Here is a 21814-nt window from a genome sequence, read left to right as displayed (position 1 = left end):
TTGAATGTCGTGTACAGTTCTGCCACTGGGCACAAGATAAATTACGGGACGATGACAGACTTTTTGCATGCGTTCTATTTAGCGACGAAGCGTCATTCACCAACAGTGGTAACGTAAACTGGCATAATATGCACTATTGGGCAACGGAAAATCGATGATGGCTGTGACAGGTGGAACATCAGTGACCTTGGCGGGTTAATGTATGGTGCGGCATTATGGGAGGTAAGATAATTAGCCCCCATTTTATCGATGGCAATCTAAATGGTGCAATGTATGCTGATTTCCTACGTAATGTTCTACTGATGTTACTACAAGATGTTTCACTGCATGACAGAATGGCAATGTACCTCCAACATGATGGATGTCTGGCACATAGCTCGTGTGCGGTTGAAGTGGTATTGCATAGCATATTTCATGACAGGTGGATTGGTCTTCGAAGCTCCATACCATGGCCCGCACGTTAGCCAGATCTGACATCCCCGGATTTCTTTCAGTGGGGAAAGTTGAAGGATGTTTGCTATCGTGATCCACTGACAACGCCTGACAACTTGCATCAGCGCAATGTCAATGCATGTGCGAACATTACGGAAGGCGAACTACTCACTGTTCAGAGGAATGTCATTACATGTATTTCCAAATGCATTGAGGTTGACAGACATAATTTTGAGTATTTATTGCATTAATGTGAAATTTACAGGTAATTATGCTGTAACAGCATGTGTTCGCAGAAATGATAAGTTCACAAAGGTATATGTATCACATTGGAACAACCGAAATAAAATGTTCAAACATACCTATGTTCTGTATTTTAATTTAAAAAGCCTACCTGTTATCAACTGTTCGTCTAAAATTGTGATCCGTATGTTTGTGACTATTACAGCGCCATCTATCACAAAGTGAAAAAAGTGGTCCAACTGAAACATCCATATTTCTTTACGTACAACACGAATATGTAATAAACAATGGGATTCCTATTTAAAAAAACACAGTTGATATCTGTTTGAGCTATGGCAGCGCCATCTAGCAGGCCAACCATAGCGCCATCTGGTTTCCCCCTTCAAGCTAGACAAGTTTCGTTCTTTGTAGTTTTTTGTTTGACGCTTATTTCATGAGATATTTGGCCCGGTCACGATCAATGGACCACCCTGTATATAAGCATAGCAGAGGTGAATAAGGAATCATTTAAGTGCTGCTAAAGGCCACAAATGAGAGGTTCCATTGATGTAAGTGACTTTTACAAAGGGCTTATGGCCCAGCACCTGTGAATGAAGGAAGTGGGAAAGCTGGTTGGCTGTTCATGTGCTATTAATATGAGAATCTGCAAAAAGTGGTTGAAAGATGGTGAAATCCTGAGTAGGTGGCAAGGTGTTGGATGTTCATGCCTCATCATGCAACAGGGAAGTCAGAGGCTTGCCTGTTCTGTAAAAAAGGTTAAGTGATAATCTGTAGCAGATCTCACAAAGCACAGTGCAGTTGCAGGCACAAGTGTGCTGGTACACACCATTCATTGCACATTTTTGAACATGAGGCTCCACTGCAGGTGACTCCTACATGTTCCTATGTTGACCCCATGACACTATCAACTAAGATTGCAGTGAGTGATGGATAATTGAGATTGGACTTTGGATCAATGGAAATGTGTTGCACAGACAAATGAATTGCATGTTACAGAAGGTCAATGGTTGTGTCTGAATACACCATCATCCAGATGAACAGTTGCTCAAACGATGCACTGTGTCACAGATACAGGCTGCTGGGGACAATATTACACTATGAGGACACTCATCTGTGCATGCTTTGGACTTGTGGTAGTAATCCAAGGCAGCAGGACATGATGTCTTTCCCATCAGTGGAGACATCTCCCAGCAAGGTTACTGCCCATATTACAAGGCAAAATTGTGCTATAATGGCTTGTGCAACATTATAGTGCCACATACCTCCAGAAAGCTACTATCAACTTGTCCAGTCCAAAGAGGAACCAACTTGCAGGTGATCATAATGTTTTGGCTCATAAGTGTGTTTTCACCTTCATCCATAATGCATTTTTCCCCAAACATATAGTCCAGTGATCAATGTGGCCATGTCACAAGTAAAGATTTCTGTTTTACTCCAAAAATCCTTCCTGAATTTTGCGTGCTAGGAATTTAGTCTCATTAGATAAAGTGATAAACTGCTTGTGCAAAGAAATGATGTAGAAATTTTGTGTGTACTAAATGATAAGTCTGACAATAGATGAAAATAACTCAGAAGTGGTTTGTGTCCCCCTCTCAGTTAATAGTCACTGAGCACCTGCACATTTAATTTAGTGCATTCAGAATACAGTGTAATTTGAGAAACATACAGATGATTTGTTGACACATGTGCAGATTATTTGGAGATTAGGAAACAGGTACATTGTCTTCATTTTCACATTATATCTGTGACTATAATGAAAATACTGAAAACTATTGCTGTAATAATATATACCTATCATTACACACTGTACAGTGAACCATCGAATTTGGGTATGTGGAATTGACAGCAAATGCTCTAAAGAAATTAACAGAAAATACTGTAATGCGCCACTGTGGTTACTATGTCATATTGCATGTAAATAGAAAACTGGCATTCTTAAACACCATAAAATGAAGTGAATGAGGACAATGCTTATCAATAATGGCCATACATGTGAAAAGAAATTGATTCTTATAAATGATAGTAGGACTTGTCCAGTTCTTATTTAATTGCTGGTAAGCAGATTTGTATATTTATTCCACCAAAAACAGAACTGAAAATAAAAATTTGTTATTAAGATTAAGCTGCAAATGATTATGTTCACTGATTCACAAGGTAGGAAACATTTACTAGCAGAAAATTATGTAAAAGAAACAGCAGCTCATCTTTACATATAGTTAGGTGTTTAGACACATTTGTGAAGTGCTGGCACTAAAGACCTAGATGTTGAATGACAAAAACAAATCATATCTTCATCGTCATCATCATGAACATATTACTTAAAGTTTGCAGTGGCAAAAAGTATACATATTACTTAAATGAGCTTTATTCTACAGATCAGGTACCGGTACATGATAAGACACAAATTAAGATGGCAGAACTGTTGATTTTATCTCTGACTTTGAGGGTTCAGCACTATATTTTATGAAGCCCCCACATGAAGAAATCAAAGCCTAAAAATTGTAGCACTGAGTAAGAGAGAGTGTAAATATGTTTTTGTCCACTTCTGATTGGTTTGTAAGATACCAGAAAATTATCAGCAGGGATTCTATCAATGAGCAAATTGCCAACCACTGTGTCACAAATATCTTGATGGGGGATATGTCAGGAAAATATGCAGTTGTATCAGTAATTATTTGAAGCAAGTTGGCATATTTGTTGTGACATATGAGAATGCATCCTCTTGAATGTTTAAAGGAGGTTCAGTCTTTTATAGCCTCATGTTTGGCTTTACAAATCTTTACTTCCAATCCAAATTTTGTCAGACATTGGTGATGTAAAAATAAAGAAGCTGACAGACTTTGCTTACTTTCATTCCTCATTCGCATGTGACGCAATTTTTTGGGGCAACTTATCAGCAATGCAAAGGTTTTTTTTTTGGACTGAAGCAGGCACAATGAATTATTTATGATTTGAATGCAAGAATGTACTGCAGAAACTTGTTGAGAGAACTACTTGTCCTTATTACTGCTTCTCACTGTATTTGTCCGTTAATGAAATTTATAGTAAATAATATAACTCTCTTTCAAGCTTAGTTCACAGAATCAGTACTGTGTATAAGAAGAATATACATAAAGACCAAAAACTGCATACTTTGGTCAAAAAATTGTCCATTATTCAGGAGCAAACGTTTTCAATAGCTTTCCAGAAACAATAACAAGTTTGGCTACTAATGAAGTATAGTTTAAGAGGAGCTTTCCACTCTATGGACTTGTTTATAAACCAGTCAATGTCCATATTATTAAGAATATCACATAACATGAATCAGACTTCTGCACCTGTTCAGTGGCATATTGTGATATGTGTAAGCAAGCACTGTTATTTTCACAATGCTGGGATATAATAAACAAGAAATTATTTCTTTATTTTAGTATGTGTGCATTTAAATGCCTGTGATAAGTTTTGTAATAATTTCCAATTGAAAACTTCACAACTTTTGAGACCATTTCAGTTAGACTCTCTGAAAGGAACAATTGCACGAGTTCTTTTTTACATATGCATTTTTAGATTTTCTTACATGTTCTACAGTCTCAAGGATTTCTGAATAATAGGACCACAGAATGACAGTGTAGCTGATCTGATGTAAATCATTTTGTAATGCAGAATTATTCAGCCCTTTTTTGTGTAGAGTGCAGATTTTATGCGAGGAAATAGGAGAGAATGTTTCTGGTTGTCAGTCATGTTTGGGAAAGGGGGCAGGGGGCAAATATTTGAAGGATAATGTAGTACTATGGTCTCCAAAAGCAGGATTAGGCTGCTGCACAAATGTTATGAAGTTGTTGCCTGCTTAGAGTATGCAATCAGTTGTAGTAATATTTCCTAGAGGAACATGAAGGTTGTGGTAGAAGTCGAGGTATATACTATAGACTAAAGGAACAAAATACTAATTTTTTTGAGACAGATGTAATTTTCTTTTATACATGAAGTGTGGTTTATATTTGCAGTATGTCTTACTGTCATATAAGACTATTAATAATTATATTTGTTGTAAAGCTGTCAAAATTACACTTCTTAGTTTTGTATATCTTTTTCTAACATATATAATCTAATTTTTTGAGAATTGCTTTATTACTAAATATGAGATAACTTGATTTAATTACAGGTCACTTTTAACAGAATAATAACAATTTCAAATCTGAAACCGTACTCCAAATATGTTTTTATATTAGAACTGAAGAACTACTACAGTGAAATGGAAGGAGTTAATCATATAGTAGGTGCACCAAGAGAACTGAGAACAGCAGCAGGTGGTAAGTTGGCAAAAATTCTGTTTACGTTGTTTATTGACATTTTGAGTTTCTCCTTAATTACATGGCGTAGCTTTTTTTTAAATCAAATATTAAAACAAGAGGTTCCTGAAGAAGCCAGTGAGATTGTATATTTAGACCAATGTTTGAGGTTCACATGTAAGAACAGAAAAGATATGTTTTAATTTTATGAAATTTAGAAAGGTCTTAGAAAGTAACCAAACAGTCTTCTTTATGTTATCAATGACATTATAATAGCTAAATTCTCATTGGTACAGAATTCATCCTAAAGGTAGAGCTGCAGGATAAATTCAGTTACAACTGAAACAGCTATTAGTTAAACAATGTACTGCAGTTTGGACAATGTTTTAGATATTAAAGAACACTTGTTTATTATCTTTGATAATAAACTCAGAAGGATCATATTTAAAAAGGTTGAACTTTCCATATACATACAGGAAAATGATATGGCAGATAGAATGACAGTAGATTTGTTGTACTTACACAAACATCACATGGAAACCACTGAAGTACGACAATCAACAGCCCTGTGGGTGGCAGACAGGCTTAGACATTTTTGCAAAAAACTGGACTATAGTGAGGAATGAGTCCTGTCATATATTGATATATTTTTAAAAGTGATGCAGATTTAATTAGACTTTTAAAATGAGAAAAGAGAAGAAGTAGTATACTATGACTGTAGCTTAAGAATCCTTTTACAGTGATGAACTGAAAATTGCAGTGATCTGTCCATAATAATTTTCTGTGTTAAAGTTGTATAAAATGCATTCCACAGATGGTACAATTCTTGCTCTGCAGTTGAAATACATTCATCAAATCAGATTGAATCTGAAGTATATGCACGTATTTGTCAGTGTGAGTTCAAGAAGTGGCTGACAGTGACACAGAATTTTTATGACTTAACAAAGAATTGTGAAGGGATTTGTTCTCACCACAAAATGGAAGAAAAGTGTGATGTGTGAAAACTGTAAAATTTTCCTTTCCCATTTCTCCAGACTTTGATGTGTTTGCCACAATATTTCCTCGACCCAACATAGCTCTTTTCATATGTAGTGCAAAAACAAACAAATAACATAAGTAGTAATCTACCATCTAGCCAATTATGGGCATTATTGTGTATGACTGGGTGTGTGGGGAAATGTGCTCTGCAGTTGTCTTTGTATGTTTTTCATCTTTGAATGAAAGCAGTCTTTTACCCTACATTTCATTTTCAAAATTAGACCGATCTACAATTTACACACCAGATTCCCAAAACCAGCAGTTTTATTCTTTGTATATGTAACAACCACTTTAGTTCATTGTTTTATCTTTATCTAACATGGTAATTTTATTTTTGGACTTTTCTTTTGGAGGTAATTATTAATTAAATGTGACAATATTAACCTATTGACAAATTCTTCTGGAATATAACTATCTTTAGTATCATCAGCACCAGCGGATTTGCTGTCTGCAACATTGACTGCTTCAGTTATTCCTAACCATATGTATTCAAAGCCATGAACTGAGATTTCTCTTGAAAGAATGCTGCTCCACCTGGCTGCAGGTCCCTCATCTTGCACACTACCCACCTAAACAACCGCTAGTGATATGCAGAGGTGTTCAACTTGTCATAAATGCCAAGCCCAAAAAACCATGGCTATCACAATTTTTAGGTATTTTCTATGTGTATCATCTGTATTCTAAGTTGTGTTAACTACTAGTTGCAAAAGAAGTACATCAGGTTTCAATATGACATGATTGTCCACTCCCTTGTTAGATGATTGTTTGAACACCCAGATTGTGTTCCTGTTTTCTGTAGTCAGAGCAAAGAAAAATTTTCTGAAGTGGCAGTAAATGTTACAACTTTCCTCTTAATTTATGTAACATGCCATGATGGAAGATGAGTGTTTACAAAAAAAAAAAAAAAAAATTAATTCTATCAAATAAGTACAATCAGCAAATTTGTAGGTTGTAAATGGATAGAGATTAAGGTATTTTTATATATATAGTTAGGTAGTGATGTCATATAGGTCAGTGCCCATTAGTACAAAACTAAACCACAGTTTATATATTTGTTTGTTTATCAACAATGAGATACAACTATAAAATATCAAACAGTATTTACGTATAAGGAGGAAACCTTTTGAATGTCTCATATTTGAAACAGATGATCCACACTGATGCTCATTTACAAATTGTATTGTTAAAGGACCTTGAAATATATACATTTTTGAAAATGAAAAACAATTATACATTTTTACAAAGATTCTTGATCACAAGAATCTTCAGACTGCTGTTTAGTGTAGAAATAGAAGGTTATAAATATGAAAGCAAAGATCTCCAGGTTCCCTAAATAGCCAATACACCTTTCCCCTTTCCAGGTTTGACTTTTTAATATTATTAATGAGCACTAAACATACCAACATAGAACATCAGCAGAGGGAATTACTGCCTCTGTGCTTTCCATTTGCCTGGGATTGTTCCCCACTGTTACAAATCTGATCAGACCAGGAGGCCAACTGAGTCAGTGATCAACGAAGAAAAAGTTTTGTATCTGTAAAACACTAAAAATTGTTGATTTGTCTTTCCTTGTAAGTTTTTTGAGTAACCTTATATTTTTGCTGCTCTCCTTTACAGAATAAATACTTTATTGATCCTTGCTGCATCTCTACAGAAAATTATCCAATGGGTCTACAGGGCACAAAAGAAATCTCTTTTTTTCACCAGTTCAGCACAATGAGTTGTATATTGAAGTTTCTTCAAAGTAAAAAGCATAGAAATGAAAATTTTGCAAGAAATACATCACTATTTTAAATTTTCAGCTCCATCTCCACCACAGAATGTTACAGTCATTGTTATAAATCCAACAAAGGTTAAGGTGCAATGGCTATCACCAAAAGAACTGAATGGCCAGTATGTTTTGTATGAACTGCACTGGCGAACAGAAGGTATGGTTGCAGGAGTCCGACCCAAAGCACAACCAGTTCGTGGAAATAAACAGCATGAGTCAACAGAATTTCATTCAGCTGATTTAGCTTCACTTTTACCAGGACACAGTTACATTGTTTGGGTAAAATATGTTTTATTTATTGGATTTCACGTTAAAAATATTGTTGAACGTCATCTTCTGAATTGCATATTGATCACATTAATTGTATTAGTTTACTGTGCATTTTGTTTTTGTTTTAAGCAGTATTTTAGTTACCATCATCTTAAAGTGTTGCACCTATGGTTATCCATATTAAACTGAGGTGTACATTTTTATTATCTTTAACAAGTCACCTATTGGGGTCACATTACCACAGGTTCGTGCTTACTCAACAAGTGCGCTGTCATACAGTGAGAGTGATACCACAGAAGTGAGAATGTTCCCAGAACCTGACAATATTACACTCATTGATCGAAGTCCGTATCATCTGAATTTATCGTGGAGTTCCACAAGTGATGTCACGAGGTAAGATTTATTCCCATGACAGTTTACTTATAGTTTCTGTTAAATTTCTTCTCTTTTTTTCTTTTATGTTAAAAGGCTAAAATGTGAAATGTGAACGGAATTAAAATTTACTTTGAACTTGTCCAAATATTTGTGGAAACAATATAACTGCAGTAGAAAGGTAATTATAAACAACAAACAAAATATCCCAAGAATACTGAGCTTTCGGTGGTAAAAGATGCAACATCTACTATAACACTGCCTGCTATTGATACTGTTTGAACTAAGATTTTGTTGTAAGCTAGGGCTTTGCTTCTTGTTTAAAGAATATGTTAACCTTTCCATGTAGTATCATATGATCAGATGGAAGAAATTTTCATGGCAATTTGCTGACACCTTTGTAAATTACTTAACAAATTATGTAACAGCACACCATGCCACTTTATATGACACCAAGTAATAAATATTTAGAGCTTCCAAAATCCCTGTATGAATGCAAAATTTAACTGACAGGAAGAAGATGCTGTGATATGAAAATGATTAGCTTTTCAGAGCATTCACACAAGGTTGGCGCTGGTGGCGACGCCTACAGCATGCTGACATGAGGAAAGTTTCCAACCAATTTCTCATACACAAACAGCAGTTGACCGGCGTTGCCTGGTGAAATGTTGTTGTGATGCCTCATGTACGTAGGAGAAATGCGTACCATCACGTTTCCGACTTTGATAAAGGTCGGATTGTAGCCTATCGCGATTGCGGTTTATCGTATTGTGACATTGCTGCTTGCTTTGGTTGAGATCCAATGAATGTTAGCAGAATATGGAATCAGTGGGTTCAGGAGGGTAATACGGAACGCCGTGCTGGATCGCAACAGCCTCGAATTACTAGTAGTCGAGATGACAGGCATCTTATCCTCATGGCTGTAACAGATCGTGCAGCCCCGTCTCAATCCCTAAGTGAACAGATGGGGACGTTTGCAAGACAACAACCATCTGCATGAACAGGTTGACAACGTTTGCAGCAGCATGGACTATCAGCTCAGAGACCATGGCTGCGGTTACCCTTGATGCTGCATCACAGACAGGAACGCCTGCGATGGTGTACTCAATGATGAACCTGGGTGCACGAATGGCAAAACGTCATTTTTTCAGATGACTCCAGGTCCTGTTTACGGCATCATGATGGTCGCATCCATGTTTGACGACATCGCAGTGAATGCACACTGGAAGCGTGTATTCGTCATCGCCATACTGGCGTATAACTCGGTGTGATGGTATGGGGTGCCATTGGTTACATGTCTCAGTCACCTCTTGTTTGGATTGGATTGGATTGGATTGTTTGGAGGAGGAGACCAGACAGCAAGGTCATCAGTCTCATCGGATTAGGGGAGGAAGGGGAAGGAATTTGGCCGTGCCCTTTCAAAGGAACCATCCCGGCATTTGCCTGAGGCGATTTAGGGAAATCACAGAAAATCTAAATCAGGAGGTCGGACGTGGGATTGAACCGTCACCTCTTGTTTGCATTGTTGGCACTCTGAACAATGGACGTTACATTTCAGATGTGTTACGACCCATGGCTCTACCCTTCATTCGATCCCTGTGAAACCCTACATTTCAGCAGGATAATGCACGACCGCATGTTGCAGGTCCTGTACGGGCCTTTCTGGATACAGAAAATGTTTGACTGCGGCCCTGGCCAGCACATTCTCCAGATCTCTCACCAACAGAAAATGTCTGGTCAAAGGTGGCCGAACAACTGCCTCGTCACAATATGCCAGTCTCTACTCTTGATGAACTGTGGTATCGTGTTGAAGCTGCATGGGCAGCTGTACCTGTACATGCCATCCAAGCTCTGTTTGACTCAATGCCCAGGCGTATCAAGGCCATTATTGCGACCAGAGGTGGTTGTTCTGGCTACTGATTTCTCAGGATCTATGCATTAAAATTGCGTGAAAATGTAGTATAAAATATTTGTTCAATGAATACCCGTTTATCATCTGCATTTCTTCTTGGTGTAGCAATTTTAATGGCCAGTAGTGTATAACACAAGATCACATCTGTAAATCCTTAGGTATGAAGATATCCAGGTCCGTGTGCCAGGGTGCCAGAGATGGAGAAAATTTATAGATGCAGTTCTTGACTTGTTGCTATAGGGTTGGAGGGTCTCAGCATTAGATCACATTACTATCCACAAAATTCCAAAGTAAGTCTTAGTGGTTCACCATACACAAACTCCACAGCAGAAGCTCCAGTATTGGGTTTAGTTGCAACACATAGTCCCAGTAACATTAGTTGTAGGACAGATAGCCATGAAGAACTATGGTGTATAAGGGAAAATTTTAAAGTATGATGCCATTTTTCTGACATCTTGTTACTTGGCTGGTGAAAGCTGGTAGTGTCTTTGGTCAGTTGTGACACTGGTGTGACATCTGAATCAAGAGATATACGTGTTTAGGAAATTATGTGCCACTGTTTCTGCTGAAATGTCCATAATAGGAATTGCTTACACCCAGGGGGTAGAGCTGTCATTAGCCACAAGAATGTATCTAAAACCTTGTACAGAAGTGAGAGAGCCTGCCAGTTGATGTGGTGTGTCAAAAATGCTGTGTAGGCTCATTGAAAGAACGCACAGGTTTTTGGACATAGTGCCCCACAGTAGCCATTTGACAAATCAAACAATTCTTCACCTGTGATCTACAGTTATGCTTGACACCTGGCCATACATATCTATCAGTCATTATTAGTATTGTGCAGTTGGCTCCAGAATGTGTGTGTCTGTGGATATAATTAGGAACTTGTTTCCAAAAACCCAGCAGAACAAAAGAATGATATAGGTTTTGGGAAGTGTCATACCACACTAGGGACTTGTGCATTGGAAATTTATTTAGCTGTAGCCCAGTAATTTTGTCCATGATAACCTTCTGTAATTCCACATCAGAGTCATATGCCATTGCCAACCACTTTAAGTTGATGTCCATGGAAACTGCATTAATTTTAGAAAAATAGTCAGTCACAACATTGTCAGTCCCATACACTGCAGATGTCGGTAGTAAATTGACTGATGAATTCCAATTGGCAGAACTGTCTTGGCAAGGATTCATGTGGTGCTTTGAATGCAAAAGAAATAAGTTGTGATTGATGAAAAGTGAGAAGTTGCATGCCGCCACATGTGCTCTGAAATGCGTAATGGATGCTATCATAGTGCAATGTTGTCGTTACTGTGAGCTCTTCCTACAGAAATAATGTTTACTCACCTTGTGATTTTTTTCTTGTGCAATCTAGTTCACATGACTTTCCTGTTAAAAAGGAATGATATTCATCTACTGGAAAAGCTATAGTAGAACCAGTAGCATTATATGAATCCAGCAGGTGCAACAAATGCTTTTCAGTATCAGATTAACTGAGTGATTAATTGAAAGATAGTTTGTGTGTGAAAACTTAGATATATTGGCACTTGTTTGACACAAAAATCCTGGAAATCCTGTGCTAATCTTCAGTTCTAGTTTCAACCTTCACATTCAACTATAGTCACTTGTAACAGCCAGTTTATTGTTACCAAAGGTATTATCAAATGAATTATCTGTGAGAGAATGCTCGCTCAAATATTACACAGTTTTACCACTACAGATGCTCAGTTTGTCCTCATGGCATGTACAACATACCACATGGATTTTGGATTTTCAAAAGTCACAGTTTACATATTAAAACTGGAATTTCAAGTGTTCATTTTTCTCACATGTTCGCATCCACTTTGCGGCACTTCACGGTCAAATTTTAATCATTATTCTGCAAAGTTATCACATGTATTCAGAGCGCCTTATATCCGAACCTGAACTTGCTGATGGCTGAACTTCAAACAGATTCTTTAGACTTCAAAAAGCAATCCTTTAGCCCACAAAAGATGTGCAAATGTACTGTCCTCTGATTGGCTGATACACATCATAGCCAATTCAAGATTAGTATTAAACTGTGCAGTCCCATATCTTTTACATTTTACCAATCACTACTTAATAGTTTTTATGAAAAATTTGCTAAATGAACAATTTTAGAAATTCCAGCAATATCAGAATAACTTCTTCTTTAAGTCACATGATTATCGTAAAATGTTTCTTATTTTCCCAGTCCCATGAACTGGCTAGTTGTACATTATAAAATTCCCCTGAAAGTATAATTCACTTTCTCTGTATGATCACATTTCTCTTACTAACTTGTACTCAGTTAATAGATGTAACAATATTCATTTAATATCTTACTTCCCAGTCACAGCACCATTCACATTAATAAATAATTTGCAATAAGTAATGGAAGTTATGATAATCACAATAACTACAATTTTGTTTCCAAAACATGTTTTAACTACTTCATAATTTCATAGTCCATAAGAAGCTGACACCTTAAGGCCACAGTCATAACTACTTGCAGCTAGCTACTGGATCAGGGTACATCTGTCATGTGATAATCATGCCTTCTTGTCTGAAGCTCTGCCTGCTAACATATCTTACTTAATGTAGTCACAAAATGAAGTACTACGCCTCAGTAGGAGCACCTTAGTTTGTGACTGGAATAGTTTGTGAAAAAGAAAAACAGCCAAAGTGCTGCCACGCACCTCAGATTTGCCACCCCTATCACTGCTGGTCTAACATCTACTACAATGGCAAGAGGTACAGAATGAACAGGGTGGGCTAAAAGGATGTTGTCCCTTAAACTGGATTTGACACTGCCAAATGCCTGTAACATTTTTTTAAGTCCAAGTGATGAGGTTTCCTCTTGAATTTACTTCTGACAGTGAGGCCACTGCTCACCATGCCAACAAAATGTTGTAGGTGTTTGAAGGTATCTTGAATAAGTACAGACTGAATAATTTCAGCTTTATGCTGCAAAAGTGTGATGCCACAAGAGGTAACCAAACAGCCTAAGAATTCCATCTCTCTCTTCCTGAGAACACATTTGTTCATTTGGAACCTGTTCTTTGAAAGTCTATCAAAAATCATTTGTAGATGTCTGTCATGTTCTGATGTCAATTTTGAGAAAACTGACTAATGTCATCCAAATACACAAAACAACAGGGCAGACCACTGAACACTTCATCGATGAAATGTTACAACTTCTAGGAGGCATTCTAGAGTTCAGATTTTGTGATCACAGCTGGTTTTTATATGTCCGCAGGTGTCACAGGATACTGGTGGTAGCCTTTCTTGAAATCAAACACTTAGAATATATGTTCACCTACTAATGCTCCTGTGAAGTCCTGTATGTAGGACACTGGAAAAAGTTTGGAGGTGTATGTGCATTCAAAGCGTGATAGTCAACATGAGGTCACCAGAATTATATCGCATAAAACATTCACCAGATGTACCAAGTAAACAGTTTTGTTTGCAACAGAAGAAATAAACTCACAGATTTGGGATGAACACAATAACTAATGTCTGAAGAACAAAAATAAAAACTTTCATAACTTAGTGAATGCTCAAATAAGTTCCAAAAATTAATAGTCACAGGTTGTGTAGGAGAAGTAGCAAAACAGAATAACAAGTCCTCTCCACTCGGCTGTGTCCCTTTGCAAGAAGGGAGTAGAATTTTAGAATATATTCTGAGTTGAAACATGATGAGGAATCTCAAAGAAAATGACCTCCTCCATTTCAACCAGCACCAATTTTGAAAAAAACTGGTCATGTGAAGCCCAAGTTGTGCTTTTTGCCCATGACATCTGGAAAGCCATGGATCAAAGTAGTCAGGTAGATGTAATATTTCTTGTCTTCTGAAAGTCATTTGACTCAATACCACACCAATACATCATACATGGTATTAAACAAAATTGTTGACTGTGATGAGGATTTCTTGGTCGAAAGGACATGGCACGTTATCTCAGATGGAAAGTCGTCAACAGATGCAGAAGTATTTTCAGGACTGCCCCAGGGAAGCCTGTTGAGGCTCTTGCTCTTCATGTTGTATATTAATGACCTGATAAACAATATTGCAAATGAAATAGCTATCTATAATTCATCTGAAAAACAACTGCACAAATATTATGTTAGTTCTTGATAACATTTGAAACTGATGCAAGATTGGCAACTTGCTTTAAGTGTTCAAAAATGTAAAAAAGTACTCATAATAAAAACAGAAAAGTAGTATCCTATAATTACAATATCACTGAATCACAACTGGAATCAGTCGACTCCCAACTATCTGTATATAACAATTTGTGGGAATGTGAAATGATATTATCACATAGGCTGAGTCATAGATAAATCAGGTGGCAGACTTCGGTTCATTGGCAGAGTACTGGGAAAATGTAATCAGCCTACAAAGGAGATTGTTTAAAAAACTATTGTGTGACTTATGCTAGAATACTGCTCAAGTGTGCAAGACCCATACCAAATGGGACTAACAGAGGGTACTGAACTTAAGCAAAGAAGGTTAAACACTGTGATAGGTTTGTTTGGCCCATTGAAGAGCATTAGGGATATGCTGAAAAATCTTAACTGGCAGATACTTGAAAATCGATGCCAACTATCCTGTGGAAGCCTGCTCACAAGTCTACTTAAGTACTACAGCTTCCTATGTATCATTTCTATAGGGACCATGAAAACAATATTTGACCAATTACACCATGCACAGAGGCAGTTAAGCAGCCATTCTTCCTATTCTTCATATGCTAGTGGAATGGGCAGAAATCTGGATACACAGTACTATGGGAAGTACTCCTACTATAGATTTCAGAGGTTTGCAGTGAATGCCTGTTGACAAAATAACAAAGCTATTAGTGTTAGTTGCAGTGGCATGAAAAATAATTGTTTTTTCAATATCATTTGGAAGTCTCAGTTATTGCTTTTTGTGGAATATATTTTGTTTGTAAAATGAACATTTAATGTTTAATTCATTAAAAAAAATTAACTGCCCTTTCTCTTAAAATATTACAGCTTTGAACTTCTTTGCTTTGAGGCTTCAACTGAGACTCTCATAAAAAATGTATCATTTATTAATAATGAAGAGGATGAATATGTTTATGCTCTGAGTGACCTAAAGCCTAAAAGACGATACATGTTCAAACTGGCTTTATTTTATCCAACATCAGAAGAATTCTACCTGTGGCCTCCAGATGGAAGATTTGTATTTGAAACATTAGGTATGTAATGGAACAATTTCTGTAAAAAGAGTGCTACTAATTTTTGTTCATGTAGTATGCCTGGGACTTTATACGTTAGTATTTACACTGTCCAGTCACATTAATGTGACCTTATGTTGAGAGCCTAAATAACCACCCTTTGCAGCACAGACTGCAATGAGACATGCAGGAAGAGTGTCAGTGAGGTTCTGGATGGTACAGATAGTGTCATGAGACCATTCTGACTCCAGTGCCATGGTCAACTGCACTAGGTTTCTCAGTTGAAGATCCTGGCACATACATCCCAATCAAGGTGGTCCCACAGATTCTTGATTGGGTTTAAGTCTGGGGAGTTCAGTGGCCAGGGGAGTATGGTAAACTCTCCAGCTGCTCTTCAAACTACGTATGTACACTGCAAGCTATGTGACACATTGCATTGTCCTGATAGATGCCATTGTGCTGAGGAAAAACAAACTGCATGTACAGATGAACATAGTCCCTCAGGATAGATGCATACTTGTGTTGATCCTTTGTGCCTTTAAGAATGACAAAATCACACAGGGAATACCATGAAAACATTACCCAGACCAAAATGCTCCTTTCTGTGGCCTGCAGCCTTTTGACAATTGTTGCATGGTGTTTGCTTTCAGATGTTTCGTGCCATGCATGCCAACAGCCATCTGTTCGATGGAGCATAAAATGTGATTCATCTGCAAAGCCCATCTTTCACTTCTTAGTGGATGTCCAGTTGCAGTGTTAACATGCAAATGACAGCCTTCGTCATGTAATGGTCGCCTAGTCGTAGATATTGCTAATTGCTATAATCGCACTATTTCACTCCCATTTACGGAGCTTGTTAGCACTTGATGTTAGGTTGGCGCCATTAAAATGCATTGTGTTGTGGTAATCGCTGCTACTTGCTGGATCGCTGCTGTGTCTCGATGCTGATGCTGGCTCTAAATCTGGTTGTCTAGGGTTAAAAACATGAGGTCCCGTGTTTTTTATATGCTTTTGATGATAAAGAACGAGCGAAACCAACAAATATGTAAACTTCAAATATTTATTACTCTGGTGGCCATCTTAATTCCACTGTCCACCAAAGACCATGACACAACACAAAGTAGTACTTCCTTTACATGTTCTCTGCATTGTTTATCCACCTCAAACAATAACACACAAACACACTTTACCAAAGTGACATTCCGACTGCCTCTCGACCCTTCTTGCTGCTTGTATTTATAACATTGTCAAAGAACTACTAAAAAGAGATATAGTTTATAAGTCACATGTACATCTGTTATCATAATTTGTGCAGAAAAGTTATTAATTTGCATCGAGTGACATAATTTAACATGTTATTAAAATGACAGACAGATTTGTTGACTTGACAGAATAATTCTTTGTTACAAAAAGGCCGTTTTTTTAGAAGTTTGTCAATTGAATTCTCTAATTTGCATAAATAAGTAAATAACATGAATTATTAAGAATTACATTGGTTTTAGTCTAAAATAGGATTGATTTCGTGAATACTGAGTGAAGCCGCTCCTAGTGAACAAATAGGTTTCACTGGGTGATTTTTATTTAAGGAGATCTAAAATACCAAAGTTGGCCACTATTTTTCGTACTTCATATTAATTATTTAAGATGAACTTAGTGTTTTTACGTGATGACATTTGCTGTATCAGTGATCAAGTGATATAAACTTTTGTGTGGGTCAGTTTTTCAGTATAATTTAATGGGTTGACTGTTTATGGAGACATGTTATGCAATCATTGTTAACATACACAATAACTTTTCTATAATCATAAATACTCGTTAAACTGGTTGAATTTGGAGGGTATCGCATACTTCGGTAAAGTAAAGCCTTTAATATGTTCCGTTACAGTCACCAATGAACAGCAGTCAGCATGGGTGCATGAACCAGGCACCTGCTGCAGAGGCCCTTATGCAGCAGTGTTTGCTGAATGGTCATTGAGGAAACGCTTTTAGTAGCCCCTTGATTCCTCTGGGTGGTCAGTTGCCCAACAGTTGCATGTCTATTTGCCAGTACACATCTCCAAATCCATCGTTCACCCCTGTCATCTGTGAAATTTGCCTCAGTGCAAATTTTGGATAACACCATTTTTCAATTCATGGTACATTTTAACCACAGTGGCCCGCAAACAGTTTACAAACTTAGCCATTTTGGAAGTGCTTCCACCCTTGGCCTGAAAGCCAATGATCATGTCCTTGTGGATGTCAAGTAAATCACTCCGTTTCCACATTATGACAATGACTGCATTTTTTTCTGTATCTCCCTGACATGCTTTTTATACCCTCCACTGCTAGTGCTGTCACCTGCCATCTGTGAGTGGTTATTGCACATTGATGTTGAACATAGGCAGTGGTCACATTAATGTGACTGGACTGTGTATTACTTTTGTTTAATCTCATGTAATCTTTATCAACAATTTTTTTCAGTGTTTTTGTATGTCTATTAAAATAACATTGTAATCACACAGCTATTTTAATTGAAGTACAGCCTTGGAACTTTTACTGTATTTGCCTAACATAATGATTGTCAGACCAGTTGCCTCCATTATGACTGTTATTATTCATGTTATTTACAAATACTATTCACAAAATATATCACTTTAATGCTTATATTGTATAATTAATTAACATTTAGTAATAACATTTCCAGACTAAAAAAAGTGAAGCACCCAGAAGACATGGTCATATGTCAATGTAACTACATACATGTAGACACCATAGGTGGGAATGTAAGTGATAGAGTTGCAATTAGATTAGATGTACTTTTTATTGCAATAGATCCATAATGAGGAGATCCTCCAGGATGTAGAACATGTCAAAAATTCAGGATAGACACTAAACATTTAGAAAGAAAAAGAAATTTGCTAATGTACCTATGTCAGACCCAACTGAATTGGTCCTCATACATTACTGGGAAAAAAATGCAGCACCCTTGAAGACTGTGTTTGGTGTCAGTAGGATATAATATGTGCATAATGTGAGGTTATAGTGTTAGTGATTCATTTGTCATAGGCATCGGCAATGAAATGGCACTCAGGAGGCCTGTCTGTGCAACATCTGTTTGGACTCTGCACGCAGTAAATGTGCTGAGTTTAGAGGTGAACAGTGTTTGCAACATTCATTAGGGTTTGACCATGCCCCACTGATGAGAACGTACTCTTGTTGAACAGCTTCAGCCATCAGAATGAGGCCACACTGTGGACCTGTGGGAAGCTGGATGCATGTATTGACGGATTGTGGCACCTGCTGAGCACATTGTATAGGTAGTGTGTCACTGTTTTCAACAGCTGTCTGTGTAACATTTCCACACCTGTAGAACACATTCTGGATATCTGTGTAGTATAGATGCACATCAAAATTGGTGCATTGTGGAAGCAGATGGGGGCAAAGGCATGAAATGTGGGCACATGTTGCACCTGCTGTGTCATAAGGGACCATTGGGAACTGTCTTCTTGCAGCGGGATTAAGGACATGTGAATGTGGCCAGGTTACCTATGAAACCAAGACACCATTAGTCATAGTTATTCCAGTGTCACAAAAGAGTTGGCTGAGAGTATAATGGTGCACTGTTGTCTTCAGTGATGAGAGTAGGTTCTATCTGTGTGCAAGTGATGGTTGTATACATATATGGCATAGACCTGGTGAGCTGTGTATTCCAGAGCTCATCTGCCCATGACACAGAGGTTGGATCCCTGGCTTCATGGTGTGGAAGAGTCATCAGTTACAACTCACATTCACATTTGGCGTTTCTGCTGGGTAAAGTAACCAGCACTTGTTACACTGCAGAGACTTTTATCTCCATGCTACTTCCATGACTGACAGGAAGGTGTGCTTTTTCGGCAGGACAATGCATATCCACATATGACTGTTTTAATGCAGTGTATACAACAACTGCTCTGACCAGCAAGATCATCAGATCTCTAGGCAAATGAACATCACTGGGACATGATGAAGCTGGAACTTATTACTTCTCCAGGGCATGCAAGAGGCATTGCTGAATTTCAACAGAGTGTGGAAGGTGCGTGGGACAATCTGTCTCAGAATACCATTTGGCACCTGTATGTGTAATCATTTGCATGTGAGAATACATGCCTGTGTTGCTGACAGGGCGGGATACACTTTGTAATGATGTGACTGTTTGAGCACCCTTTACTATGATGTGTGCTTCGTTTGATCTGAAATTGTTATCATATATGCCTATAATGATGAACTACCTGTCACCCTACCACACCTCAATAAAATGACCTTGTCCTTTAAGGTGTTGATTTTTTTCTTTTTTTTCCTGGAGTGTATTTGCATTTAAATGGTAATAATCCTCTGTGACTGGCAGAATGGTCACCAGAATGCATTAGTGTCATTCATGTTTAGTGTTGTTAATGGGCCTGGTAGTGGCGTGAAAAACATCATACGTTGAGTGATCACTGTGAAGGACACAAGGATGCCATATACTTGTGTGAGACGGTGTTATCAGTACCTGAAAGGATTTGAAAGAAGTCTCCCTGCAGTTCTCCATTTGGCTGGCTAGTCGAATAGTGCTATATCCAGATTTGAGTGGCATTTGGATGTGACAGTGGCGTGATGTTGGACTGCATGGAAACGTGAGGTTGAGCATATCTGAGCACCTCAAACGGTGCTCACTGTATTATACACCAAGCACACTGTAATTCCATCACATCTGTACCTGCTGTCTGAGAGCAAGTAATGGACCCTCGTGTGTCCATTTCCAAGTGGTGCTGTGAACTATCAATGAAATAAACAAGTGCCACAACAACAGTTTATTATCAATATAAGAAACAGAACTCAAATACAATGTTCATGGATGAATGTTCACACCACTAAAGTACAAACAGAAATATCTCTAATAGACATTGCATCATATCTGCCCTCAGATTGAAATCCACAGAGCAGGAGGGGCCACAGATGACCAGTGGTATTTTAAATATAGTAGAATTATTGGGACAAACAGCTCAAGAGAAAAATCGCAGCAGTATGTCAAAAAAGTAACTCTCATAAATCATATGAATGTATCACCAACATTTCCTTCTCAGATTAAAAAAATTACACATTCTCTCAAAAATAAAAGCTCATCCAGTTTTAGCGGTGTTTCCTGTGTAGTACTAAAGATTTGTTCCCATATAATAAGCCCAGTCTTATCTGGAATTTGTGATGTATCACTGACTCAGTATATTTTTCCAGAGAGACTGAAATATGCCGTTGTCAAACCACTACTTAAGGAGAGAGATTTCTGTAACTACTGATCTGTTTCATTGTTGGCATACTTTTCCAAAATTTTTGAGATCATGTATTCTAGAATAATATAACACATTAGTGACAATAATATCCTCAGCAAATCACAGTTAGGATTTCAGAAGAATTGCTGTACTAAGAATATCATTTACATGTTCAGTCTCCAAATTTTACAACCATTAAATAATGAAATAATGCTGAGTGGTATTTTCTGTGATATATCTAATGCATTTGACTGTGTGAATTACAGTTTTCTCATAGATTAATTAAAATTTTATGATGTTGATAGTATAGCCAACCGATGGATAATGTCATATTTGACCAAAAGAATGCAGAAAGTTGTAGTTGGTAATTCAACAAATGTAGTCCAAAGACATAATTCTGACTCAGAAGAAATTACATGTGGGTTTCCCCAAGGCTCAGTATTTGGTCTGCTGTTGTTCCTCATATTTATTATGTGGACAACTTTCTGTCTAATATACAACAAACAGAATTAGTTATTTTTGCAGATGACAGTAGTATTGTAATCAGTCCAAGTACACATACAGTAACAGAAGAAATGGTAAACAGTGTTCTTAAAATTATCATGGACTGGTTTTCTAAGAAAGGTCTCTCCCTCAATTTTAAAGAGACACAACATATTCAGTTCTGCACATCTAGGTGAGGAAATAATAAATAGGGTGGAAACTTCAAAATTCTGAGGTGTCCATATTGATGAGAATTTAAACTGCAAAAAGCACATTGTGGAACTCCTGAGACAACTTAGTTCAGCCACATTTGCAACTACGTAGAATCATTGCAAATCTCGGGGAAAGAGAAATCATTAAGTTTACATATTCTGCATATTTTCACTTCCTAATGCCATATGAAATCCACGGTCATCTTGTAGTCATCTGTTTAAGGAGTTGGGCAGTCTGACTAGTGCTTCACAGTATACTTAATTCCTCACGAAGTTTGTTGTAAATAATCCACTACAGTTCAAAAAGGAACAATGATGTACACAATTACAATACCAGAAATAAAAATTATATTCATT

General features: G+C 37.3%; 1 protein-coding gene across 1 annotated transcript in view; it reads left to right on the top strand.

Moving 5' to 3' along the window:
• Positions 1-21814, top strand: part of LOC126183191 (proto-oncogene tyrosine-protein kinase ROS) — a 597756-nt gene that overhangs the window by 489138 nt on the left and 86804 nt on the right. Inside the window, exons 26-29 of the mRNA XM_049924934.1 lie at positions 4817-4964; positions 7784-8031; positions 8267-8415; positions 15314-15519. Of these exons, the coding sequence (XP_049780891.1) occupies positions 4817-4964; positions 7784-8031; positions 8267-8415; positions 15314-15519 (751 nt within the window). The remainder of the gene's footprint in view (positions 1-4816; positions 4965-7783; positions 8032-8266; positions 8416-15313; positions 15520-21814) is intronic.

The sequence above is a fragment of the Schistocerca cancellata genome, chromosome 4 (assembly GCF_023864275.1).
Source record: "Schistocerca cancellata isolate TAMUIC-IGC-003103 chromosome 4, iqSchCanc2.1, whole genome shotgun sequence".
Classification (NCBI taxonomy): Eukaryota; Metazoa; Arthropoda; class Insecta; order Orthoptera; family Acrididae; genus Schistocerca; species Schistocerca cancellata.
Note: the sequence above shows the minus strand (reverse complement) of the source record. Positions and strands in the feature narration are given on the sequence as shown.